The 26990-nt window shown below is 46.8% G+C and overlaps 1 protein-coding gene across 1 annotated transcript in view; it reads left to right on the plus strand.

Moving 5' to 3' along the window:
- The window catches only part of MGAT5B (alpha-1,6-mannosylglycoprotein 6-beta-N-acetylglucosaminyltransferase B), a 154339-nt gene extending 149858 nt beyond the window's left edge, over positions 1-4481 (plus strand). The window contains exons 17-18 of the mRNA XM_053688752.1: positions 2812-3074; positions 3833-4481. Coding sequence (XP_053544727.1) covers positions 2812-3074; positions 3833-4031 — 462 coding nt within the window. The 3' untranslated portion in view covers positions 4032-4481. The remainder of the gene's footprint in view (positions 1-2811; positions 3075-3832) is intronic.
- Positions 4482-26990: the final 22509 nt, after the last annotated feature.

Raw genomic sequence — 26990 nt, forward strand, 5'->3', positions numbered from 1 at the left:
GCGTACCTCACCCTGCACCCCTCGTCTCTCTCTCTCTCTCTGTCTGTGTACCTCACCCTGCACCCTTTGAATCTCTCCCTATCTGCATATCCTGCACTGCTTCCCTTGTCTCTCCCCCATCTGCATACCTCACCCTGCACCCCTCGTCTCTCCCCCTGTCTGTGTACGTCACCCTGCACCCCTTGTCTCTCCCCCTGTCTGCGTACGTCACCCTGCACCCCTTGTCTCTCTCCCTGTCTGTGTACCTCCTCCTGTACCCCTCGTCTCTCTCCCTGTCTGCATACCTCACCCTGCACCTCTTGTCTCTCTCCCTGTCTGCGTACCTCACCCTGCACCTCTTGTCTCTCTCTCTGTCTGCGTACCTCGCCCTGCACCTCTTGTCTCTCTCCCTGTCTGCGTACCTCACCCTGCACCTCTCTTCTCTCTCCCTGTCTGCGTACCTCACCCTGCACCTCTTGTCTCTCTCCCTGTCTGCGTACCTCACCCTGCACCTCTTGTCTCTCTCCCTGTCTGCGTACCTCACCCTGCACCTCTCGTCTCTCTCCCTGTCTGCGTACCTCGCCCTGTTCCCCTTTACTCTCTCCCTATCTGTGTACCCCGCCCTGCACCCTTCATCTCTCTCTCTCTCCCTGTCTGCGTACCTCACCCTGCACCTCTTGTCTCTCTCCCTGTCTGCGTACCTCGCCCTGCACCTCTTGTCTCTCTCCCTGTCCATGTACCCCATCCTGTACTCCTTGTCTCTCTCTCCCTGTCTACATACCTCGCCCTGCTCCCCTTTGCTCTCTCCCTATCTGTGTACCCCGCCCTGCACCCCTCATCTCTCTCTCTCTCTCTCTTTCCCTGTCTGCGTACCTCCCCCTACACCTCTTGTCTCTCTCCCTGTCTGCGTACCTCACCCTGCACCTCTTGTCTCTCTCCCTGTCTGCGTACCTCACCCTGTACTCCTTGTCTCTCTATCACTGTCTACGTACCTCGCCCTGCACCCCTTGTCTCTCCCTGTCTGCGTACCCCGCCCTGCTCCCCTTGTCTTTCTCTCTGTCTGCATACCTCACCCTGTACCCCTCATCTCTCTCTCTCTCTCTCTGTCTGCGTACCTCACCCTGCACCTCTTGTCTCTCTCCCTGTCTGCGTACCTCACCCTGCACCTCTTGTCTCTCTCCCTGTCTGCGTACCTCACCCTGTACTCCTTGTCTCTCTCTCCCTGTCTACGTACCTCGCCCTGCAACCCTTGTCCCTCCCTGTCTGGGTACCCCGCCCTGCTCCCCTTGTCATTCTCTCTGTCTGCGTACCTCAACCTGCACCTCTTGTCTTTCTCCCTGTCTGCGTACCCCGCCCTGCTCCCCTTGTCTTTCTCTCTGTCTGCGTACCTCACCCTGCACCTCTTGTCTCTCTCCCTGTCGGCGTACCTCACCCTGTACCTCTTGTCTCTCTCCCTGTCTGCGTACCTCACCCTGCACCTCTTGTCTCTCTCCCTGTCTGCATACCCCGCCCTGTACCTCTTGTCTCTCTCCCTGTCTGCGTACCTCACCCTGCACCTCTTGTCTCTCTCCCTGTCTGCGTACCTCACCCTGCACCTCTTGTCTCTCTCCCTGTCTGCATACCCCGCCCTGTACCTCTTGTCTCTCTCCCTGTCTGCGTACCTCACCCTGCACCTCTTGTCTCTCTCCCTGTCTGTGTACCTCACCCTGTACCTCTTGTCTCTCTCCCTGTCTGCGTACCTCACCCTGCACCTCTTGTCTCTCTCCCTGTCTGCATACCCCGCCCTGTACCTCTTGTCTCTCTCCCTGTCTGCGTACCTCACCCTGCACCTCTTGTCTCTCTCCCTGTCTGCGTACCTCACCCTGCACCTCTTGTCTCTCTCCCTGTCTGCGTACCTCACCCTGCACCTCTTGTCTCTCTCCCTGTCTGCGTACCTCACCCTGTACCTCTTGTCTCTCTCCCTGTCTGCGTACCCTTCCCTGTACCTCTTGTCTCTCTCCCTGTCTGCGTACCCTGCCCTGTACCTCTTGTCTCTCTCCCTGTCTGCGTACCTCACCCTGTACCTCTTGTCTCTCTCCCTGTCTGCGTACCCTGCCCTGTACCTCTTGTCTCTCTCCCTGTCTGCGTACCTCCCCCTGCACCTCTTGTCTCTCTCCCTGTCTGCGTACCTCACCCTGCACCTCTTGTCTCTCTCCCTGTCTGCGTACCTCACCCTGTACCTCTTGTCTCTCTCCCTGTCTGCGTACCTCACCCTGCACCTCTTGTCTCTCTCCCTGTCTGTGTACCTCACCCTGCACCTCTTGTCTCTCTCCCTGTCTGCGTACCCCGCCCTGCTCCCCTTGTCTTTCTCTCTGTCTGCGTACCTCACCCTGCACCTCTTGTCTCTCTCCCTGCCTGCGTACCTCACCCTGCACCCCTCATCTCTCTCTCTCTCTGTCTGCGTACCCTGCCCTGTACCTCTTGTCTCTCTCCCTGTCTGCGTACCCCGCCCTGCACCTCTTGTCTTTCTCTCTGTCTGTGTACCTCACCCGGTACCCCTCATCTCTCCCTGTCTGTGTACATCACCCTGCACCTCTTGTCTCTCTCCCTGTCTGCGTACCCCGCCCTGCTTCCCTTGTCTCTCTCCCTGTCTGTGTACCTCACCCGGTACCCCTCGTCTCTCCCTGTCTGTGTACATCACCCTGCACCCCTTGTCTCTCTCCATATCTGTGTGTTTTCTGTCTCTCTCATGGGCTGTTTTAATTGCTCAATCTCTCTGTCTCTCAAACGTCCCCTATTTCTTTCTCTCACTGCTTGTCTCTTTCTTTACCTCTTTATCTTCATGCCTCTCAGGAGTTTTGCTCCCCACCTCTGCCCTCTCCCCTCTTTGTTAACCAGTCCCAGGTCCCTTTATCCTCTTCCCTGCTTCTCATTAATCACACACACCTGGTCTGGCCCCCCAGTGTAAACCCTCCCCAGATGTGGCCCCCAGTCTCCTCCATGCAGGTCTGGCTGTCTGAGGAGGGGGAGTCCTGCAGCAGTGCATGCTGGGAGCGCAACCTAATCTGTGAGCCGGCATTCTTCAGTATCATCAACAGGCGGAGCGCCCTAGAACAGTGAGTAATGATGAAGGCATCTCCAGCACAGTGTACACAGGGGGCGCACAGCCATCAGAAAGCAGCAGGGGTGTACTGACCAGCAGGAAGTACAATACGTGCACACAGCCAACAGGAAGTATTAATGCACATCACTACACTCTGGACATACAACCGGCAAGGAGTATACTGACAGCATACAGCCAACAAGATGTGTGAGTGTACACCACCTGTACTCACTGCAAATAGGGAGAATATCACTATCAACTGGGAGTACATGAGGGAGACACAACCCATAGGGAGTACAATGATGACACTAAATTTATTAAAGGGAAATCAAACCCAAAATGTTCCTTTCCAATTCAACTCTATTATCAAATTTGCTTCATTCTCTTTGTATCCTTTTTGAATGAGCACTACTGGACTACTGGGAGCTAGCTGAATACATCTGGTGAGCCAGTGACTACAAGAGGCATATATATATATGCAGCCTCCAATCAGCAGCTAGCTCCCAGTAGTGCATTGCTGCCCCTGAGCATACGCAGGTATACTTTTCAACAAAGAATACTAAGAAAATGAAGCAAATTAGATACCAGAGGTAAATTGGAAAGTTGCTTAAAACTGCATGCTCTGCCTTAATAATGAAAGTTTAATTTTGACTTTCCTGTCCCTTTAACACACACGTAAGCAAGCAAATACACATATATACACACATATTATACAGCAGGACAGCTGTGCTCCTTGTACCTCACACTAATACTGTGTCCCTCTTCCTGCAGGCTGGGTGCCCACTGTGACAGCACAGAGTCCGTCATGAGTCACCTGTACCCTGCAGTGTCCGTGCCAGTCCGTGAGTGCTACCTTCAGAGGGAACCGCTGCTTTTTAGCTGCTCAGGGCAGAGTACCAAGTTCCGCCGCCTGTGTCCTTGCCGTGATTACCGCCCAGGACAGGTAGCCTTGTGTCATGACTGCTCATGAAACCAGAAACAGGCCGTGTTATGGAAGGATTCTACACCTGCAACTTCACTAAGACTTCATATTTCCTGCACTTGGAGGGAACCGCATGCTGAAGCATAAAGCAATACTAAGTATGGACCAGACATGAGCAAGCCAGGGAAATATTTTGTGGAGCCGCATAATCTTACAAGTACTTTGACCCTTCCACTGCCAGAGGAGCCTATAGCGTAAAGCACAATAACAAATGTCAACTGAAGGAACATGGGAAAGTAAATAATCACTGTTTGTTAAACTGCACTGTTGTGTGACACAGAGACCCTTAAATGGGGACAAGATGCCCGGCTGGTGACACATCACTACATCCCTTACAAGGCTGCAGTCAGGGTGCGTCTGTTAGACAGACAGACTTTTTTTTTTTTTACAGACCAGAGAAATACATATTCAAATTAGCGGACCAAATTAATGAGTTCAACCCATTCACTGCCAGAGGGCCCCTTTATCCAAGGGGTTAATATTTCTAGAGAACCCTGTGTTTGTCGAGAGACTAGCACTTCTTGCAGGATGGAGTTGACAGATACAAGCAATAGACTTTGTCTTTTTCTCTCTAAAAAAGATTTATTTATTGTAATAAAGATTTTTGGCAATGTGGATTGGGTGTGGTGTATAGTTTTTAGACATAATCGGTACCTTACTGGTGATGATGCCCTTGCTATTCTCCTGTATGGTGGCAATAGACAGTGTGCTGGGTACCCTCTTGGTGCTTGTGCCTTGTATGGAGAACATTGTGTGATTATTACGTTTGAAATGTAACCAGTATTTGTACACTGTATGGAGAGCTTCAGCCTTCTGTAGTATGGCTAGCACTGCTACCCCTGTCCCTTTTTTTATGGACACACTTTGAAGTATAGAATAAGCCTCTGATTTACATCAAGGTAATGTGTTGTGAGTCTGGTACTTCCAATGCTTTGCACATTTAGTGGTTAATTAATTAAATGCCGGACGGACATGATTCGCTGTAGCGAATCACGTCCGCCCAACATCGCTAAATGCCGCTGTGGGCATTTAATATTGCGCAAGCATTTCTAGTGAAATGCTTGTGCAATGCCGCCCCTGCACATTCGCGGCCCATCGGCCGCTAGCAGGGGGTGTCAATCATCCCGATCGGATTGGGATGATTGCAGTCCGCCACAAAAAAGGTGGCAGACAAGTTAAGAAGGAGCTTAATAAAATATGTATAAGCTGCTGATTGGTGGCTGCACATATATGCCTCATGATATTGGCTCACCCAATACGCTCAGCTAGCTCTCAGTAGTGCATTGCTGCTTCTTCAACACAAAATTCCAAGAGAAGGAAGCATATTAAATAATAGAAGCGTATTGGAAAGTTGTTTAACATTTTATTTTCTATCTGAATCATGAGAGAAATTTTTTGAGTTTCATGTCCCTTTAAATACACCTTTTCATCCATATCAGTCTCGCCAGCTTTTCAGTGGCGAGAATTCCAATAGTGAGAAACCTATTGAATGTAGAGTGAAATGTAATTTACAAAGGCATTATTTGAAGTGTTACAACACAGAAACCACTTTTTGTTTAAGCGAACACGCAGTCTATGTTGTGTGAACATACTTTAAATAGCTTACAGGAACATAAAACACAAAACATTTCTTTCATGATTCAGATAGAACATACAATTTTAAAGGGACACTGAACCACGAATTTTTTTCTTTTGTGATTCAGATAGAGCATGAAATTTTAAGCAACTTTCCAATTTACTCCTATTATCAAATTTTCTTCATTCTCTTGGTATCTTTATTTGAAAAGCAAGAATGTAAGTTTAGATGCCGGTCCATTTTTGGTGAACAACCTGGGTTGTTCTTGCTGATTGGTGGATAATTTCAACAACCAATAAACAAGTGCTATCCATGGTTCTGAACCAAAACAATTGCTTAGATGCCTTCTTTTTCAAATAAAGATAGCAAGAGAACGAAGAAAAAATTGATAATAGGAGTAAATTAGAATGTTGCTTAAAATTGCATCCTCTATCTGAATCACGAAAGAAAAATAAATGGTTCAGTGTCCCTTTAAACAACTTTCCAATTTACCTTTATTTCTTTTTTTGGTTTCAAAGAGCTTTATTTATAACAAAGTAAATATACATTACACAGTAAAAATATGAGCATTGGGTACAATTAGAACCACCAGTGAGCAAGCGATAGAGTTCTGAGTCGGATAAAGGTACACGTTATGATCCGCAGTATTTTGGCAATGTCCGTTGGTAGGGTGCAGTGCTTTATCAAGTCAAAAAAAATTGCTCTACATTCTCTGTGCCATTTAGTATAAACAATTAAACATATAAACCGTTTAGAACATATAATTGAAAACATCAATAATTGTGCATCTACAGATTGAAACAAAATGTTGCAAAGTATCTGATCAAAATACAGTGCTCAAGTTTGAGTGATGTGCAAGATATGATAAATATTTATCCGTGAAGAGGCCTACAAAGTCAGGGAAGGAAATGTAAGACCGGGATTTTTCCAACTCTGTGTCCCCTTAGGTGGTTGTATTGGGGAGGTCTCTCTCAATTGGTCGGTTATTATTTTCTGTTGGCCATAGGGAGTAGATGTATTCATCCCATATAAGACGAATAGATAGGTAGTCTATTTTCTTTAGTCTTGAGTAGTGATATTGCTCTAGTTCTATGGCAGTGGTCACTGTCTCTCCAGAATTGTGTTGTTGGTAAGGTAGTTTTTTCCAATAGTATGGGATGTATCTTTTGGCTGTGTTTACCATGATAGTTAGGAGTTTAAGTCTAAACGCACATTTTAAAGGAGGGCAGTAGTTAAAGAGAAACGTCCATGGTGTATGTGGGAGATGAGTACCCGGGGCTGATTCTATTTCTTTTCTAATGTTCAACCATTATAGTTATGCACAGAGGCGTAACTAGAAACCACAGGGCCCAGGTGCAAGAATCTTAGAAGATTTTGATGTTATTGTCTCTGGTCTCCCTATGGGGGGTAAAACCCACTTGATTAGTATGAATTAAATTCGGGATAACCGTATTTAACCAAGTAGTAATGATTTTAGCGTACAGTTTAATATCTACATTCAGTAGTGATATAAGGCGGAAGTTTGAGGGTATCGTAGCTGGTTTACCCAGTTTCGGTAGAACTACCACATGCGCCTCTAACATAGAAGGTGGAAATTTGGCCTCATCAGCAATGTCGTTAAAGATTACAGTTAGATTAGGGATAAGGGCTTCTTGGAATGTTTGGTAGTATTTAGTAGAGAAGCCATCTGGGTCTGGGCTTTTACCTTGTTTAAGTGTATGGATGGCTAGTGTTATCTCCTGTGCAGTGATGTGGGCATTAAGGTCTTTTAGTTGTGTGTCTGTAATAGTGGGGAGGGGACATCAACCCGGAAATCCCACCTTCTCAAATGAGGGACTTGAGAAGGTGGGATTTCCGGGTTGATGTTATACAGACTTGAGTAATAAGTGTGAAATGCTTAGGAGGACGAATTTCATAGATACAGTATGTGATTTGTTTCCTTTTTTTAAGGATTCTTGCTAAATATTTACCTGCTCTATTGCTTTCATAATGAAATAGGCTATTGGTTTTCCTTCGGAGAGTGTGGTATTTAATCTGCAAGAAGTCATCCAATGCCTTTATTGTACTTTTGATTTCAGACAGGAGAATAGGGTCCAATGGGGATTGTTTATGCTGAAAGCCTAGATTTGAACGTTTGGAAGTCAGTTCGTAGTGTGTTTTTCTTTGTGTTTGTTTAATTTTGGATTTCAATTTGATGAGTTCTCCTCTAAGGAGGCATTTGTGTGCTTCCCAAACCGCAAATTGATTGGGTGTTGAAGGGGTTTTAATGCGAAAATATTCTGTTAGGGTGTTATTAAGTTTAGTGACTGATTCTACATTGTTTAGCAATGTATCATCTAGTGTCCAGAGAAAAGGACTAGATCTGTGTTCTGGCCAATTGATTTAAAGCACTACAGCTGAATGGTCTGACCACAGGGTAGGTGATATTTCACATCTACAAATTTGAGAGAGGCCTAGTTGATAAACAAAGATGTAATTTATACATCTGTAAGATTAGTTCGGGTGGGAGTAGACTGTGAAATCCTTTGTAGTAGGATGTAGCAAGCGCCAGGTGTCATAGGGTTTATGCAGTTTAAGGTTTTTCCAAAAGTATGTGAGGAATTTTGTATTTGGCTTTGTGAGAGGGTTAGTACTGTCTAGTTGCGGTTGGAGAGGAAAATTAAAGTCACCCCCTATATAGATGGGCCCTTTGAAAATATCTAGTATATGATTAAACATTTTAGTATAGAAAGGTTTTTGGTCTGTGTTGGGGGTATAGATGTTTGAGTGTTATGGGTTTACCATACAGAAGACCTACCAAACCTAAATTTCTACCCTCTGTGTCGGATACTTTTTGTATTAGTGTAAAGGGTAATTTTCTCTTGAGTAACATACTAACTCGACTCCACATTTTTTAGTAGGGCCAGAGCTGTGATAATGTTGAGTATATGTTTGTCTTAAATATTTTGGGTGGTGGTTTCTTTTAAAGTGGGTTTCTTGTAAGTATAAAATGTCGGCTTGATGTTTTGCTATATAAGAAAGTGCTTTAGAACGCTTACAGGGTGAATTTAATCCCTTGACATTTTATTATTATTATTATTATTATTATTATTATCGGTTATTTGTAGAGCGCCAACAGATTCCGCAGCTCTATTTTGATATAGTATAAATAATGAGCGTAGCGCTTTAGTGTTCTGAGGTGGCATAAGATATGGTAGTGTTGGGATTGTGAGCTGGAGTGTCTAATCTAGGCTTATATCTGTCAGGGTAGCATGGGTTTGTGAAAACCTCTTCTGCACTGTATGAAGAAAGAACATTGCATGTATACAGTATAAAATGACATAGAACACAAATTGATAACCAAATATTGGAAACAGTAACTTTAAAAAACAACAACATATCTCTAAGTCTAAAGTTAGGCATAAAATAGAGAAAAAAGAGTCTCTAATATTTACACAGTAACTATGCATTTTCCCTCCTTCACCGTTATGAACAGCGAGCAAAAGGGAAAACTATTTCCGTGTCCTGGGTAAGATTTCAAAAGGTACTTGTTTTGGAGTTATCTTTAAACAGTGTAAAAAAAGATGTGTCGCAAAGAGATGGAACCAATTTGCTTTGCCTGTTCAGATGCAGGTACTTACAGTCTGAATGTCCTGAGGGGAAAGTCCTGCTGCATCACACAGCTGTGTGAGGTATTTCTGCAATTGAGTGATGGGCTAGTTAGTTTGATGGCATGGGGAAGGCTAGGTGGGTTTCAGATTTATCCCTCTTCATAGTTAGAGGAGTGGGAAGATCTCGGTGAAGGAGTCTTCCTGATGTCTTTATCCTGTTTTTGATCCTTATTTTTGTGTGGCATTTTGGTTTGCCATTTCATATGGTTTAGGTTCATCCTTTTGGGTAGTATCAGATGAGAAGTGGATGAGGAGGTTGTGTCGGTTGGTGGGTCCATACCAAGCTCTTTGCAGAAAGGTGTTATGTCCTCTGGTGTGTTGCAGACATATCTCTTGTTGTCTTGGATAACCATAAGCTGGATGGGGAATCCCCATCTGTAAGGGATCTTTTTATTATGCAGCATGGATGTGAGTGGACTGAATTGTATGACATTGCCTCTAAATCTGACAGGTTGCCGTCTTCTTGACTGATTAAGTAGCATCTCCCTTTCTAAAAAGTTATTGAACCTGATGATAATGTCCCTAGACGGAGCCGTGTCAGGAGGTCTAGGGCGAAGGGCTCTATGGGCTCTGACCCAGAGGATAATTTCTGTGTAGGAGGATTCCTTTATGGTAGTAAATAGTGTTTGTAAGTATTCAGGGAAGTCTCTCGGCAGTATAGATTCAGGTATTCTCCTTAGTCGCAAATTTTTCCCTTCTGCTTTTATTTTCAAGATCTATCTTGTCCAGAAGAGATTCAATTGTTTCTTGATGTGTTGAAGATTTATCATCTATACGTTGGATATCTTCTCTGATTTCTTCAGTTTCTGCTTCTAGCATATCTACTCTGGAGCCTAAGGTTTGGAGGTCTTGCTTTAACTCCGTCAGTTCTTCTCTTAGGCAGGTCCTAAAGATGTCAGAAATGTCCTGCTTTGACGCAAAGTGAGAACATTGTGTTCGTCAGAAGGCAATGTAGGTTCAGTTACTTGAGCCTGCGGGCTAGATAAAGATTTATTCTTATTGCTAGAGCTAGCAGGTGAGGGAGGTTGCTCAGCAGTGAAATATGAAGACCTGGTATGAGTTTTGGTGGCAGTTAGTTTTAATATTCGTTCTGATTTTGTCCGTTTTTTGGTCGTCATCTCGGTACAGTAAAGATGAAAAGTATTATAGATCAAAACTATATTTAGATACCAATACTCTCTGGTATTGGTATCTAAATATATCTTTCTTTAGGCTCAGTTTAATTAGATGTGCTTGTAGCTTCTTTTAACTTCTTTAGAAAGGGATAGCAATTTACTGTTTAGGATATACCAAATAACCTATAGTCACCTCTGCATAGAGCATCCCCCATCCAGTGTATCACAAATGAGACAGGGGTTAAGGGATCACGCTGGTTATTTTTATGCAGAAAGTACTAGGGCAATTGCTGGAGGGATTATATGGTGGTTTATCTCCTTTAAGTTATCCCAGATCAAAGCTGTGATTCGATCACGTGACCATGTGTAACGGTATATGGCCTGTATTCTCACTATCCCTTAGTGTTATCCTTTTATAGTGGACAAGCTTAGGTATACAATGCGAAATCCCCTCAGAGGTCTGGTTAATTCGGTAGCTTTTACAATTTGCCTTTACCGGATTATAAATGTAGTCTGAACTGGTCTTAAAATCTGGTACAGTGTGGCACATTTTATCTTCACCTCTATCTCCTGGCTGTTTCTTAAGGCTTTACCGCCATTTTTAGGCTGTATATATTTGCTCCCTATGGGAGATACATTATGCAGGGGAGACAGGTGGCTTGTGTGTATGGCCGATTGGGTTTGTATAGTGTGGCGTGTCGGTTTCCCCTGTTACCTTTATGCGGCAGATTACCAAGGTCTCCGATCAATTTTAGGACAGCTACCTAAACCTCCAGCCACGTGGTTGTGATGCGTGGTGTAGATGGCGCCCATCTCCACCGTGTGTCTGCAGTCAAAAGTGTGCTTCAGTGACGTTTCGCAGAGGATTGGTACAATCAGCCAGCCGTTAGCCTCCAGAGGTTAGGCCTCTGTTTGGACACAGATTCTTCCCAAATAGGTTTGGTTTCTATCCTAGGAGTAGCTGTTTAAGAGACCCTGATTGCGGAGCTCCAGTGTTACACAGCCATCGTAGCTGCTGCCGGCTACTCCCCCCCTTTCCAGCTTACTTCTATTATCAAATTTCCTTTTTTTTTCTTATTATCCTTTGTTGAAAAGAAAGTATGTAAGCTCAGGAGTGTGCACGTGTCTGCAGCACTATATGGCAGCAGCTTTACAACAATGTTATACATTAGCAAGAGCACCAGATGGCAGCGCTATTTCCTATCATGAAGCACTTCAGGCATGTGCACGCTACCTACCTAGGTATCTCTTCAACAAAGAATAACATGAGAACAAAGGACATTTGATAATAGAAGTAAATTGGAAACTTTTTTTAAATTGTATTCTCGATATGAATCATGTAAGAAAAATGTTTGTGTTTCATGTCCCTTTAAATACTTTTGCTGAAGCTGCAATCCCTATTATTTCCTATGGGAGACAAAGAGAATTGAGGGTCAGCCTACTTTCTTTTAATATATTGCTGGATTAAAGAATTGCGAGACTGGCAAGGCCAAAAAGGCAGTTTCTTGTGGTTCTGACATCAGGGTCTTAGAACAATTGAAAATTAACATGTTTGTACCTCTCTCTCCCACCTCCCTCTGGAAGGATGATTACAACTGCTGCCTCTTGTGTACAAAGCTTTTATGTACCCATTACTGCCGTGCTGAGATTTACATTATAGGTGGAGGTTGCAGCGGGCAAAATCAACTATTTTAATGGACAAAATAAAAGTGAAGGATCTATTTGTGAACCATTTAATACACTTCAGCAGATAAAATGTATTATTGGAAATACATTAAAGGGGAGAATTGTTTTACAGTACACTGTCCCTTCAAGCAATATTTAAAGGGACACTAAACCCCCAAAAAATTATTTCATGATTCAGATAGAGCATGCAATTTTAAGCAACTTTCTAATTTACTCCTATTATAAATTTTTCTTCGTTCTCTTGCTATCTTTGTTTAAAAAAGCAGTAATGTAAGCTTATCAATCGGCCCATCTTTAGTTCAGCACCTGGGTAGGGCTTGCTGATTGGTGCCTTAAATGTAGCCACCAATCTGCAAGCGCTACCCAGAGTTCTGAACCAAAAATAGTTAGGCTCCAAAACTCACATTCCTGCTTTTTCAAATAAAGATACCAAGAGAATGAAGAAAAAATGATAATAGGAGTAAATTAGAAAGTTGCTTAAAATTGCAGTTCTACCTGAATCATTAAAGAAAAACTTTAGGTTCAGTGTCCCTTTAATGGAAACCATAGCTTTTTTTTTTTTTTTACTTTATATTCAAAAGTTTTTAAATGAACCCTTTTACCTGGATTTTTGTTTACACAAAAGCAACATATTTTGTATTTAAGTATGTCTGAGATTGTTATATAAAAGGAAAGCAAGAATATAATTTTAGAAGCTGGCCCATTTTTGGTTCACAAACTGGGTTGTGCTTGCTGATTGGTGGCTAAATGCACCCACCAATAAACAAGTCCTGTTTGTATAACCAACACTGTTATATTAATACACTTTTTACCTCTGTGATTACCTTGTATCTAAGCCTCTGCAGACTGCCCCCTTATTTCAGTTATTTTGACAGACATGCAATTTAGCCAATCAGAGCTGTCTTACAAATAACTTTATGTGAGTGAGCACACACATAAACTAGCGCTGTCTAGCTGTGAAAAACTGTCAAAATGCACTGAGATAAGAGGTGGTTCAAGGGCTTATAAATTAGCATATGAACCTACTTAGGTTTAGTTTTTAACAAAGAATACTAAGAGAACAAAGCAAATTTGATGATTAAAGTAAATTGGAAAGTTGTTTAAAATTGAATGATCTGTCCGAATCATGAAAGTTTAATGTTGACTAGACTGTCCCTTTAAATCAAAGTAAACATTACAAAGACATAACTTGTTTTCTTGGAAAATAAGCTCTGTGATATTCTCAGTGTAACCACTGACTTTAGTGAGATACGGGAACTACAAACCACAAGCTCTTTGTCATATGATTTTTTTTCAGCAAAAGTCCTCTACTGAGCATGGGCAAGAAATTAACTAGAGGTAGTGCACTTGTCTTCTAGTAGTCACTTCAAATAATAGCTACTCCTGTACCTGCCTATAGAGACCACACACCCTCCCTTGTGGGGCTGTGACAGGACGTAATGGACCCTGCACAGATTAAGTAAAAATAAGTAAATAAAAGGAAAAATCGTTTTAAAATATTGAATAATACATATTGCAATGATAACCCGCTGCTTAGTGTTTTATAGCCCTTTAAAGTAAAAACCTTGTTTGAACAATCTCTTTTTATGGCCTGTTTAATATTTGTTCCTAAATATCCTCAGTAGAAGAGATAGATAAGAGGAAAATCTAGGTTCCAACATTATTTTATAGAAACTAAAGTACTTTATAGAAACTAAAACTTTAAACGTATATCTTCTAAATTAAACTATCCTATATAATAAAAGGCCAAGTGTGTTTGTCCGAAGCTGTCATGCGCAGTAGAGACTGAGCGCGAGGACAAACACAACTGGCCTTAGAATCCCTACCTGAAAAGCCGGTGCGGGCGAAAGTGGGCGTGGCCGGGCATGGCGGGGGTGTGGCTGGGGCATGGTCACGCGCGAGAGGGGAGAGAAGAAGAAAGAGAAGGGGAGAGAGATAGAAAGAGAGGGGGAAAGAACAAAATAGATGGGAAAGAGCAAGAGAGGGAAGAGAGAGCAAAAGAGAGGGAGAGAGAGAGCAAAAGAGAGGGATGGAGAGAGAGAGAGCAAAAGAGAGGGGGAGAGAGTGCAAAAGAGAGGGGGGGAGAGCGCAAAAGAGAGGGGGGAGAGAGAGAGAGGGGGAGATAGAGCACAAAAGAGAGGGGGGAGAGAGCGCAAAAGAGAGGGGGGGAGAGAGAGAGAGCAAAAGAGAGGGGGGGAGAGAGAGCGTGCAAAAGAGAGGTGAGAGAGAGAGTGCAAAAGAGAGGGGGAGAAAGAGCAAAAGCGAGGGATGGGGAGAGAGACAGAGCAAAAGAGAGGGGGGAGAGAGAGCGTAAAAGAGAGGGGGAGAGAGAGAGCACAAAAGAGAGGGGGAAGAGAGAGAGATCGCAAAAGAGAGGGGGGAGAGAGAGAGCAAAAGAGAGGGGGAAGAGAGAGAGATCGCAAAAGAGAGGGGGGAGAGAGAGAGAGCAAAAGAGAGGGGGATAGAGAGAGCCAAAGAGAGGTGGAGCGAGAGAGAGCGCAAAAGAGAGGGGGAAAGCACACAAAAGAGGGGGGGAGAGAGAGAGCAAAAGAGAGGGGGGAGAGAGAGAAAAAGAGAGGGGGAGGGAGAGAGCGCAAGGGGTGGGACCGCTGTACTGCAAAAAATGGCCCATGTGAATGGGCTTTAGGACTAGTCAATAATAAAAAGCTACATCGTGACACTATTCCCAGACTAATACGTCATTATATCTAGTATTTATTTATTTCATATCGCTTTAAAAATATTGAATGCTATGTCTAATTCACGAATAGCACAGAGGTAAACATTAACCGCTTATACAAATGTAAGCCTTGTGCATCTTAAATAATTAAACAGAATTGACAAACTAGATCATAACATTTGATTAGTATAGGCAGCTCTGTCTCCACAGGGATCCACAGAGTGGGAGCTCTTGGTGGGGGCATTAGTTGGGGGGGCACTGTGTAAAATCACACGGCAGACAAACTCCCTCGGGGGAATCTGCTGTTAGCTTTTTATAATATAATTAGGGAGTCTGGCTGCATAGAAGTAATGATTTACCATATCACAGAAGACAGGTGCATCTCACAGGGGCCTTTTTACTATACATTTCAGTGTGTGGCGATTCGTCTCTGATACTGGTCATTTTTTCACAGCCGTATCATCACCTACATTGAAGGTGTAATGTAAATGATTCCTTGAAGGGAAACTAAAACCATTTTTTTTCTTTCATGATTCAGCACTTTGGGGGGCCTGCACTTTCAGGGGTGAGGGTATGAGAAGGAGCAATATATATCCTGTAATTTGTTTATGAAGAAGTGTTTTTGGTATCAGGAGGTGTAATATTTAGTGTCATTCTTTATATAGGTAACACTAAATGCAGGGGAGGGGAATAAGAACACTGGGCTGTGGGCCCCTGCAAATTTGTCTTGCCCAGTATGCGCTGTCCAGCTCCGGGCCCCATTTTTTGTGGGGCCCTGCAAAGTCTGGTAACGTGACAAAGAGTGCAGTGCAGATAACACTAGGGCAGACCATGTACCCACTACCCCTGCTACACGGCATACAGCACATGTGTTTGGGGGGACAAGTGGTGTTCACAATTAGCAATTAGATAGGTGACATCACACTCCATTCATTCTAGAGCCCGGGTTCACGGGGGGGGGTTGTAACTTTTGTCAGGTTCATCCCTCCCCACCCCCAGTCTCATTGCGTTCAGGCCGCGCACCATAAAAAGCTGTGACAGTGACAGTGACATAGTGCCCTGTGTGTGTAGTTGACAGAGACAGACATGTGATAGTGATGCAGTGCCGTTGTGTATGTCTGTGTATATATATATATATAAATAGTCACATATGTGTGTACATACAAACAGGGATGGGGCATACATGTGTGGGGAATAAGGGGGCTGAATTTGGGTGCCCTAATAAATTTATCTTGCCCAGGTCCCGCAAATTGTAAGGGTGGTGCTTGACCTTTGAAAAAACAATGGCAGCAAACAAGGTGTTAATATGTTGTGAGAATGTTACTCTATTGGAAGACTGCAAACAATTGTAGTTAGAAAGTGTTTAATGTCCCTTTAAATTGTATCAGACAAAGGACAATTTAGAAGTGGTCAAGTCGCTGTTATCTGCAGCCGAACTATCTATTAATGATGTCATTTCTTTATCTTATTCCCAGCAGTGAGCAGGAGACTGCACAACTCACCATTCTGTGAAGGATTAAAGGTGTCCAGGAAAAGGGAAGCAGGAATATTTCAGAAGCAATAAAATGTCTAGACAGGAGTCATCTGCCACTGTGGTTACCTGAGGACGTGCCTCACAGACAGACACTCGAGGCTGTGCTCTGTGTGCAGATGCTGGGTGACAAAGAAATGATATAAACACTGCGGCACCCAGACAGCACACACTCTCACTGCAGTCTGACAAAGGGACAGCACACACTCTCACTGCAGTCTGACAAAGGGACAGCACACACTCTCACTGCAGTCTGACAAAGGGACAGCACACACTCTCACTGCAGTCTGACAAAGGGACAGCACACACTCTCACTGCAGTCTGACAAAGGGACAGCACACACTCTCACTGCAGTCTGACAAAGGGACAGCACACACTCTCACTGCAGTCTGACAAAGGGACAGCACACACTCTCACTGCAGTCTGAGATAGGGACAGCACACACTCTCACTGCAGTCTGAGATAGGGACAGCACACACTCTCACTGCAGTCTGACAAAGGGACAGCGCACACTCTCACTGCAGTCTGAGATAGGGACAGCACACACTCACTACAGCCTGAGAAAACAACAGCACACACTCTCACTGCAGTCTGACAAAGGGACAGCACACACTCTCACTGCAGTCTGACAAAGGGACAGCACACACTCTCACTGCAGTCTGACAAAGGGACAGCACACACTCTCACTGCAGTCTGGCAAAGGGACAGCACACACTCTCACTGCAGTCTGACAAAGGGACAGCACACACTCTCACTGCAGTCTGACAAAGGGACAGCACACACTCTCACTGCAGTCTGACAAAGGGACAGCACACACTCTCACTGCAGTCTGACAAAGGGACAGCACACACTCTCACTGCAGTCTGACAAAGGGACAGCACACACTCTCACTGCAGTCTGACAAAGGGACAGCACACACTCTCACTGCAGTCTGAGATAGGGACAGCACACACTCTCACTGCAGTCTGAGATAGGGACAGCACACACTCTCACTGCAGTCTGACAAAGGGACAGCACACACTCTCACTGCAGTCTGAGATAGGGACAGCACACACTCACTACAGCCTGAGAAAACAACAGCACACACTCTCACTGCAGTCTGACAAAGGGACAGCACACACTCTCACTGCAGTCTGACAAAGGGACAGCACACACTCTCACTGCAGTCTGACAAAGGGACAGCACACACTCTCACTGCAGTCTGGCAAAGGGACAGCACACACTCTCACTGCAGTCTGAGATAGGGACAGCACACACTCTCACTGCAGTCTGACAAAGGGACAGCACACACTCTCACTGCAGTCTGACAAAGGGACAGCACACACTCTCACTGCAGTCTGACAAAGGGACAGCACACACTCTCACTGCAGTCTGACAAAGGGACAGCACACACTCTCACTGCAGTCTGGCAAAGGGACAGCACACACTCTCACTGCAGTCTGACAAAGGGACAGCACACACTCTCACTGCAGTCTGACAAAGGGACAGCACACACTCTCACTGCAGTCTGACAAAGGGACAGCACACACTCTCACTGCAGTCTGACAAAGGGACAGCACACACTCTCACTGCAGTCTGACAAAGGGACAGCACACACTCTCACTGCAGTCTGACAAAGGGACAGCACACACTCACTACAGCCTGAGAAAACAGACAGCACACACTCTCACTGCAGTCTGACAAAGGGACAGCACACACTCTCACTGCAGTCTGACAAAGGGACAGCACACACTCTCACTGCAGTCTGACAAAGGGACAGCACACACTCTCACTGCAGTCTGACAAAGGGACAGCACACACTCTCACTGCAGTCTGACAAAGGGACAGCACACACTCTCACTGCAGTCTGACAAAGGGACAGCACACACTCTTACTACAGTCTGACAAAGGGACAACACACACTCTCACAGCAGTCTGACAAAGGGACAGCACACACTCTCACTGCAGTCTGACAAAGGGACAACACACACTCTCACTACAGTCTGACAAAGGGACAACACACACTCTCACTACAGTCTTAAAAAGAGACTGCGCACACTCTCACTACAGTCTGACAAAGGGACAGCACACACTCTCACTGCAGTCTGGCAAAGGGACAGCGCACACTCTCACTGCAGTCTGAAAAAGGGACAGCACACACTCTCACTGCAGTCTGACAAAGGGACAGCACACACTCACTACAGCCTGAGAAAACAACAGCACACACTCTCACTGCAGTCTGACAAAGGGACAGCACACACTCTCACTGCAGTCTGACAAAGGGACAGCACACACTCTCACTGCAGTCTGACAAAGGGACAGCACACACTCTCACTGCAGTCTGACAAAGGGACAGCGCACACTCTCACTGCAGTCTGACAAAGGGACAGCACACACTCTCACTGCAGTCTGACAAAGGGACAGCACACACTCTCACTGCAGTCTGACAAAGGGACAGCACACACTCTCACTGCAGTCTGACAAAGGGACAGCACACACTCTCACTGCAGTCTGACAAAGGGACAGCACACACTCTCACTGCAGTCTGACAAAGGGACAGCACACACTCTCACTGCAGTCTGGCAAAGGGACAGCACACACTCACTACAGCCTGAGAAAACAACAGCACACACTCTCACTGCAGTCTGAGATAGGGACAGCACACACTCTCACTGCAGTCTGACAAAGGGACAGCACACACTCTCACTGCAGTCTGACAAAGGGACAGCACACACTCTCACTGCAGTCTGACAAAGGGACAGCACACACTCTCACTGCAGTCTGACAAAGGGACAGCGCACACTCTCACTGCAGTCTGACAAAGGGACAGCGCACACTCTCACTGCAGTCTGGCAAAGGGACAGCACACACTCTCACTGCAGTCTGACAAAGGGACAGCACACACTCTCACTGCAGTCTGACAAAGGGACAGCACACACTCACTACAGCCTGAGAAAACAACAGCACACACTCTCACTGCAGTCTGACAAAGGGACAGCACACACTCACTACAGCCTGAGAAAACAACAGCACACACTCTCACTGCAGTCTGACAAAGGGACAGCACACACTCACTACAGCCTGAGAAAACAACAGCACACACTCTCACTGCAGTCTGACAAAGGGACAGCACACACTCTCACTACAGACTGAGAAAACGACAGCACACACTCTCACTGCAGTCTGAGATAGGGACAGCACACACTCTCACTGCAGTCTGACAAAGGGACAGCACACACTCTCACTGCAGTCTGGCAAAGGGACAGCACACACTCACTACAGCCTGAGAAAACAACAGCACACACTCTCACTGCAGTCTGAGATAGGGACAGCACACACTCTCACTGCAGTCTGAGATAGGGACAGCACACACTCTCACTGCAGTCTGAGATAGGGACAGCACACACTCTCACTGCAGTCTGAGATAGGGACAGCACACACTCTCACTGCAGTCTGAGATAGGGACAGCGCACACTCTCACTGCAGTCTGACAAAGGGACAGCACACACTCTCACTGCAGTCTGACAAAGGGACAGCACACACTCTCACTGCAGTCTGACAAAGGGACAGCACACACTCTCACTGCAGTCTGACAAAGGGACAGCACACACTCTCACTGCAGTCTGACAAAGGGACAGCACACACTCTCACTGCAGTCTGACAAAGGGACAGCACACACTCTCACTGCAGTCTGACAAAGGGACAGCACACACTCTCACTGCAGTCTGACAAAGGGACAGCACACACTCTCACTGCAGTCTGAGATAGGGACAGCACACACTCTCACTGCAGTCTGAGATAGGGACAGCACACACTCTCACTGCAGTCTGACAAAGGGACAGCGCACACTCTCACTGCAGTCTGAGATAGGGACAGCACACACTCACTACAGCCTGAGAAAACAACAGCACACACTCTCACTGCAGTCTGACAAAGGGACAGCACACACTCTCACTGCAGTCTGACAAAGGGACAGCACACACTCTCACTGCAGTCTGACAAAGGGACAGCACACACTCTCACTGCAGTCTGAGATAGCAAAAGCACACACTCTCACTGCAGTCTGAGAAAGTGACAGCACACACTCTCACTGCAGTCTGACAAAGGGACAGCACACACTCTCACTGCAGTCTGACAAAGGGACAGCACACACTCTCACTGCAGTCTGAGCAAAAGCACACACTCTCACTGCAGTCTGAGAAAGGGACAGCACACACTCTCACTGCAGTCTGACAAAGGGACAGCACACACTCTCACTGCAGTCTGACAAAGGGACAGCACACACTCTCACTGCAGTCTGACAAAGGGACAGCACACACTCTCACTGCAGTCTGACAAAGGGACAGCACACACTCTCACTGCAGTCTGACAAAGGGACAGCACACACTCTCACTGCAGTCTGACAAAGGGACAGCACACACTCTCACTGCAGTCTGACAAAGGGACAGCACACACTCACTATAGCCTGAGAAAACAACAGCACACACTCTCACTGCAGTCTGACAAAGGGACAGCACACACTCTCACTGCAGTCTGACAAAGGGACAGCACACACTCTCACTGCAGTCTGACAAAGGGACAGCACACACTCTCACTGCAGTCTGACAAAGGGACAGCACACACTCTCACTGCAGTCTGACAAAGGGACAGCACACACTCTCACTGCAGTCTGACAAAGGGACAGCACACACTCTCACTGCAGTCTGACAAAGGGACAGCACACACTCTCACTGCAGTCTGACAAAGGGACAGCACACACTCTCACTACAGTCTGACAAAGGGACAACACACACTCTCACTACAGTCTGACAAAGGGACAACACACACTCTCACTACAGTCTTAAAAAGAGACTGCGCACACTCTCACTACAGTCTGACAAAGGGACAGCACACACTCTCACTGCAGTCTGTCAAAGGGACAGCGCACACTCTCACTGCAGTCTGAAAAAGGGACAGCACACACTCTCACTGCAGTCTGACAAAGGGACAGCACACACTCACTACAGCCTGAGAAAACAACAGCACACACTCTCACTGCAGTCTGACAAAGGGACAGCACACACTCTCACTGCAGTCTGACAAAGGGACAGCACACACTCTCACTGCAGTCTGACAAAGGGACAGCACACACTCTCACTGCAGTCTGACAAAGGGACAGCGCACACTCTCACTGCAGTCTGACAAAGGGACAGCACACACTCTCACTGCAGTCTGACAAAGGGACAGCACACACTCTCACTGCAGTCTGACAAAGGGACAGCACACACTCTCACTGCAGTCTGAGATAGAGACAGCACACACTCTCACTGCAGTCTGACAAAGGGACAGCACACACTCTCACTGCAGTCTGACAAAGGGACAGCACACACTCTCACTGCAGTCTGGCAAAGGGACAGCACACACTCACTACAGCCTGAGAAAACAACAGCACACACTCTCACTGCAGTCTGAGATAGGGACAGCACACACTCTCACTGCAGTCTGACAAAGGGACAGCACACACTCTCACTGCAGTCTGACAAAGGGACAGCACACACTCTCACTGCAGTCTGGCAAAGGGACAGCACACACTCTCACTGCAGTCTGACAAAGGGACAGCGCACACTCTCACTGCAGTCTGACAAAGGGACAGCGCACACTCTCACTGCAGTCTGGCAAAGGGACAGCACACACTCTCACTGCAGTCTGACAAAGGGACAGCACACACTCTCACTGCAGTCTGACAAAGGGACAGCACACACTCACTACAGCCTGAGAAAACAACAGCACACACTCTCACTGCAGTCTGACAAAGGGACAGCACACACTCACTACAGCCTGAGAAAACAACAGCACACACTCTCGCTGCAGTCTGACAAAGGGACAGCACACACTCACTACAGCCTGAGAAAACAACAGCACACACTCTCACTGCAGTCTGACAAAGGGACAGCACACACTCTCACTACAGCCTGAGAAAACAACAGCACACACTCTCACTGCAGTCTGAGATAGGGACAGCACACACTCTCACTGCAGTCTGACAAAGGGACAGCACACACTCTCACTGCAATCTGGCAAAGGGACAGCACACACTCACTACAGCCTGAGAAAACAACAGCACACACTCTCACTGCAGTCTGAGATAGGGACAGCACACACTCTCACTGCAGTCTGAGATAGGGACAGCACACACTCTCACTGCAGTCTGAGATAGGGACAGCACACACTCTCACTGCAGTCTGAGATAGGGACAGCACACACTCTCACTGCAGTCTGAGATAGGGACAGCGCACACTCTCACTGCAGTCTGGCAAAGGGACAGCACACACTCTCACTGCAGTCTGACAAAGGGACAGCACACACTCTCACTGCAGTCTGACAAAGGGACAGCACACACTCTCACTGCAGTCTGACAAAGGGACAGCACACACTCTCACTGCAGTCTGGCAAAGGGACAGCACACACTCTCACTGCAGTCTGACAAAGGGACAGCACACACTCACTATAGCCTGAGAAAACAACAGCACACACTCTCACTGCAGTCTGACAAAGGGACAGCACACACTCACTATAGCCTGAGAAAACAACAGCACACACTCTCACTGCAGTCTGACAAAGGGACAGCACACACTCTCACTGCAGTCTGACAAAGGGACAGCGCACACTCTCACTGTAGTCTGAGATAGGGACAGCACACACTCACTACAGCCTGAGAAAACAACAGCACACACTCTCACTGCAGTCTGACAAAGGGACAGCACACACTCTCACTGCAGTCTGACAAAGGGACAGCACACACTCACTACAGCCTGAGAAAACAACAGCACACACTCTCACTGCAGTCTGACAAAGGGACAGCACACACACTCACTGCAGTCTGACAAAGGGACAGCACACACTCTCACTGCAGTCTGACAAAGGGACAGCACACACTCTCACTGCAGTCTGACAAAGGGACAGCACACACTCTCACTGCAGTCTGGCAAAGGGACAGCACACACTCACTACAGCCTGAGAAAACAACAGCACACACTCTCACTGCAGTCTGACAAAGGGACAGCACACACTCTCACTGCAGTCTGACAAAGGGACAGCGCACACTCTCACTGCAGTCTGAGATAGGGACAGCGCACACTCTCACTGCAGTCTGGCAAAGGGACAGCACACACTCTCACTGCAGTCTGAGATAGAGACAGCGCACACTCTCACTGCAGTCTGGCAAAGGGACAGCACCCACTCTCACTGCAGTCTGGCAAAGGGACAGCGCACACTCAGTATAGCCTGAGAAAACAACAGCACACACTCTCACTGCAGTCTGACAAAGGGACAGCACACACTCACACAGCCTGAGAAAACAACAGCACACACTCTCACTGCAGTCTGACAAAGGGACAGCGCACACTCTCACTGCAGTCTGACAAAGGGACAGCGCACACTCTCACTGCAGTCTGACAAAGGGACAGCACACACTCTCACTGCAGTCTGGCAAAGGGACAGCGCACACTCTCACTGCAGTCTGACAAAGGGACAGCGCACACTCTCACTGCAGTCTGACAAAGGGACAGCACACACTCACTACAGCCTGAGAAAACAACAGCACACACTCTCACTGCAGTCTGACAAAGGGACAGCACACACTCTCACTACAGCCTGAGAAAACAACAGCACACACTCTCACTGCAGTCTGACAAAGGGACAGCACACACTCACTACAGCCTGAGAAAACAACAGCACACACTCTCACTGCAGTCTGACAAAGGGACAGCACACACTCTCACTGCAGTCTGACAAAGGGACAGCACACACTCTCACTGCAGTCTGACAAAGGGACAGCACACACTCACTACAGCCTGAGAAAACAACAGCACACACTCTCACTGCAGTCTGACAAAGGGACAGCACACACTCACTACAGCCTGAGAAAACAACAACACACACTCTCACTGCAGTCTGACAAAGGGACAGCACACACTCTCACTGCAGTCTGACAAAGGGACAGCACACACTCTCACTGCAGTCTGACAAAGGGACAGCACACACTCACTACAGCCTGAGAAAACAACAGCACACACTCTCACTGCAGTCTGAGATAGGGACAGCACACACTCACTACAGCCTGAGAAAACAACAGCACACACTCTCACTGCAGTCTGAGATAGGGACAGCACACACTCACTATAGCCTGAGAAAACAACAGTACACACTCTCACTGCAGTCTGAGATAGGGACAGCACACACTCACTATAGCCTGAGAAAACAACAGTACACACTCTCACTGCAGTCTTAGATAGGGACAGCACACACTCACTGCAGCCTGAGAAAACAACAGCACACACTCTCACTGCAGTCTTAGATAGGGACAGCACACACTCACTGCAGCCTGAGAAAACAACAGCACACACTCTCACTGCAGTCTGAGATAGGGACAGCACACACTCACTATAGCCTGAGAAAACAACAGCACACACTCTCACTGCAGTCTGAGATAGGGACAGCACACACTCACTACAGCCTGAGAAATGAAAGTACACACTCTCACTGCAGTCTGAGATAGGGACAGCACACACTCACTATAGCCTGAGAAAACAACAGCACACACTCTTACTGCAGTCTGACAAAGGGACACCACACACTCACTATAGCCTGAGAAATGAAAGTACACACTCTCACTGCAGTCTGAGATAGGGACAGCAAACCCTCACTGCAGCCTGAGAAAACAACAGCACACACTCTCACTGCAGTCTGAGATAGGGACAGCAAACACTCACTGCAGCCTGAGAAAACAACAGCACACACTCTCACTGCAGTCTGAGATAGGGACAGCACACACTCTCACTGCAGTCTCAGATAGGGACAGCACACACTCTCACTGCAGTCTCAGATAGGGACAGCACACACTCACTATAGCCTGAGAAAACAACAGCACACACTCTCAGTGCAGTCTGAGATAGGGACAGCGCACACTCACTGCAGCCTGAGAAAACAACAGCACACACTCTCACTGCAGTCTGAGATAGGGACAACACACACTCACTATAGCCTGAGAAAACAACAGCACACACTCTCACTGCAGTCTGAGATAGGGACAGCGCACACTCACTGCAGCCTGAGAAAACAACAGCACACACTCTCGCTGCAGTCTGAGATAGGGACAGCACACACTCACTATAGCCTGAGAAAACAACAGCACACACTCTCACTGCAGTCTGAGATAGGGACAGCACACACTCACTACAGCCTGAGAAAACGAAAGCACACACTCTCACTGCAGTCTGAGATAGGGACAGCACACCCTCTCACTGCAGTCTGAGATAGAGACAGCACACACTCTCACTACAGTCTGACAAAGGGACAGCACACACTCACTATAGCCTGAGAAAACAACAGCACACACTCTTACTGCAGTCTGAGATAGGGACAGCACACACTCACTATAGCCTGAGAAAACGAAAGCACACACTCTCACTGCAGTCTGAGATAGGGACAGCACGCACTCTCACTGTAGTCTGAGATAGGGAAAGCACACACTCACTATAGCCTGAGAAAACAACAGCACAAACTCTTACTGCAGTCTGAGATAGGGACAGCACACACTCTCACTGCAGTCTGAGATAGGGACAGCACACACTCTTACTGCACTCTGAGATAGGGACAGCACACACTCTCACTGCAGTCTGAGATAGGGACAGCACACACTCTTACTGCAGTCTGAGATAGGGACAGCACACACTCTCACTGCAGTCTGAGATAGGGACAGCACACACTCTTACTGCAGTCTGAGATAGGGACAGCACACACTCTTACTACAGTCTGAGATAGGGACAGCACACACTCTCACTGCAGTCTGAGATAGAGACAGCACACACTCTTACTGCAGTCTGAGATAGGGACAGCACACACTCTCACTGCAGTCTGAGATAGAGACAGCACACACTCTCACTGCAGTCTGAGATAGGGACAGCACCCACTCTCACTGCAGTCTGAGAAAACGACAGCACACACTCTTACTGCAGTCTGAGATAGAGACAGCACACACTCTCACTGCAGTCTGAGAAAACGACAGCACACACTCTCACTGCAGTCTGAGATAGGGACAGCACACACTCTCACTGCAGTCTGAGATAGAGACAGCACACACTCTCACTGCAATCTGAGATAGGGACAGCACACACTCTCACTGCAGTCTGAGATAGAGACAGCACACACTCTCACTGCAGTCTGACAAAGGGACAGCACACACTCACTATAGCCTGAGAAAACAACAGCACACACTGTTACTGCAGTCTGAGATAGGGACAGCACACACTCTCACTGCAGTCTGAGAAAGAGACAGCACACACTCACTACAGCCTGAGAAAACGACAGCACACACTCTTACTACTGTCTGAGATAGAGACAGCACACACTCTCAGTGCAGTCTGAGATAGGGACAGCACACACTCACTACAGCCTGAGATAGAGACAGCACACACTCTCACTGCAGTCTGAGATAGGGACAACACACACTCTCACTGCAGTCTGAGATAGGGACAGAACACACTCTCACTGCAGTCTGAGATAGAGACAGCACACACTCTCACTGCAGTCTGAGATAGAGACAGCACACACTCTCACTGTAGTCTGAGATAGACAACACACACTCTCACTGCAGTCTGAGATAGGGAAAGCACACACTCTCACTGCAGTCTGAGATAGGGAAAGCACACACTCTCACTGCAGTCTTACAAAGGGACAGCACGCACTCTCAC

The sequence above is a fragment of the Bombina bombina genome, chromosome 1 (genome assembly GCF_027579735.1).
Source record: "Bombina bombina isolate aBomBom1 chromosome 1, aBomBom1.pri, whole genome shotgun sequence".
Lineage (NCBI taxonomy): Eukaryota > Metazoa > Chordata > Amphibia > Anura > Bombinatoridae > Bombina > Bombina bombina.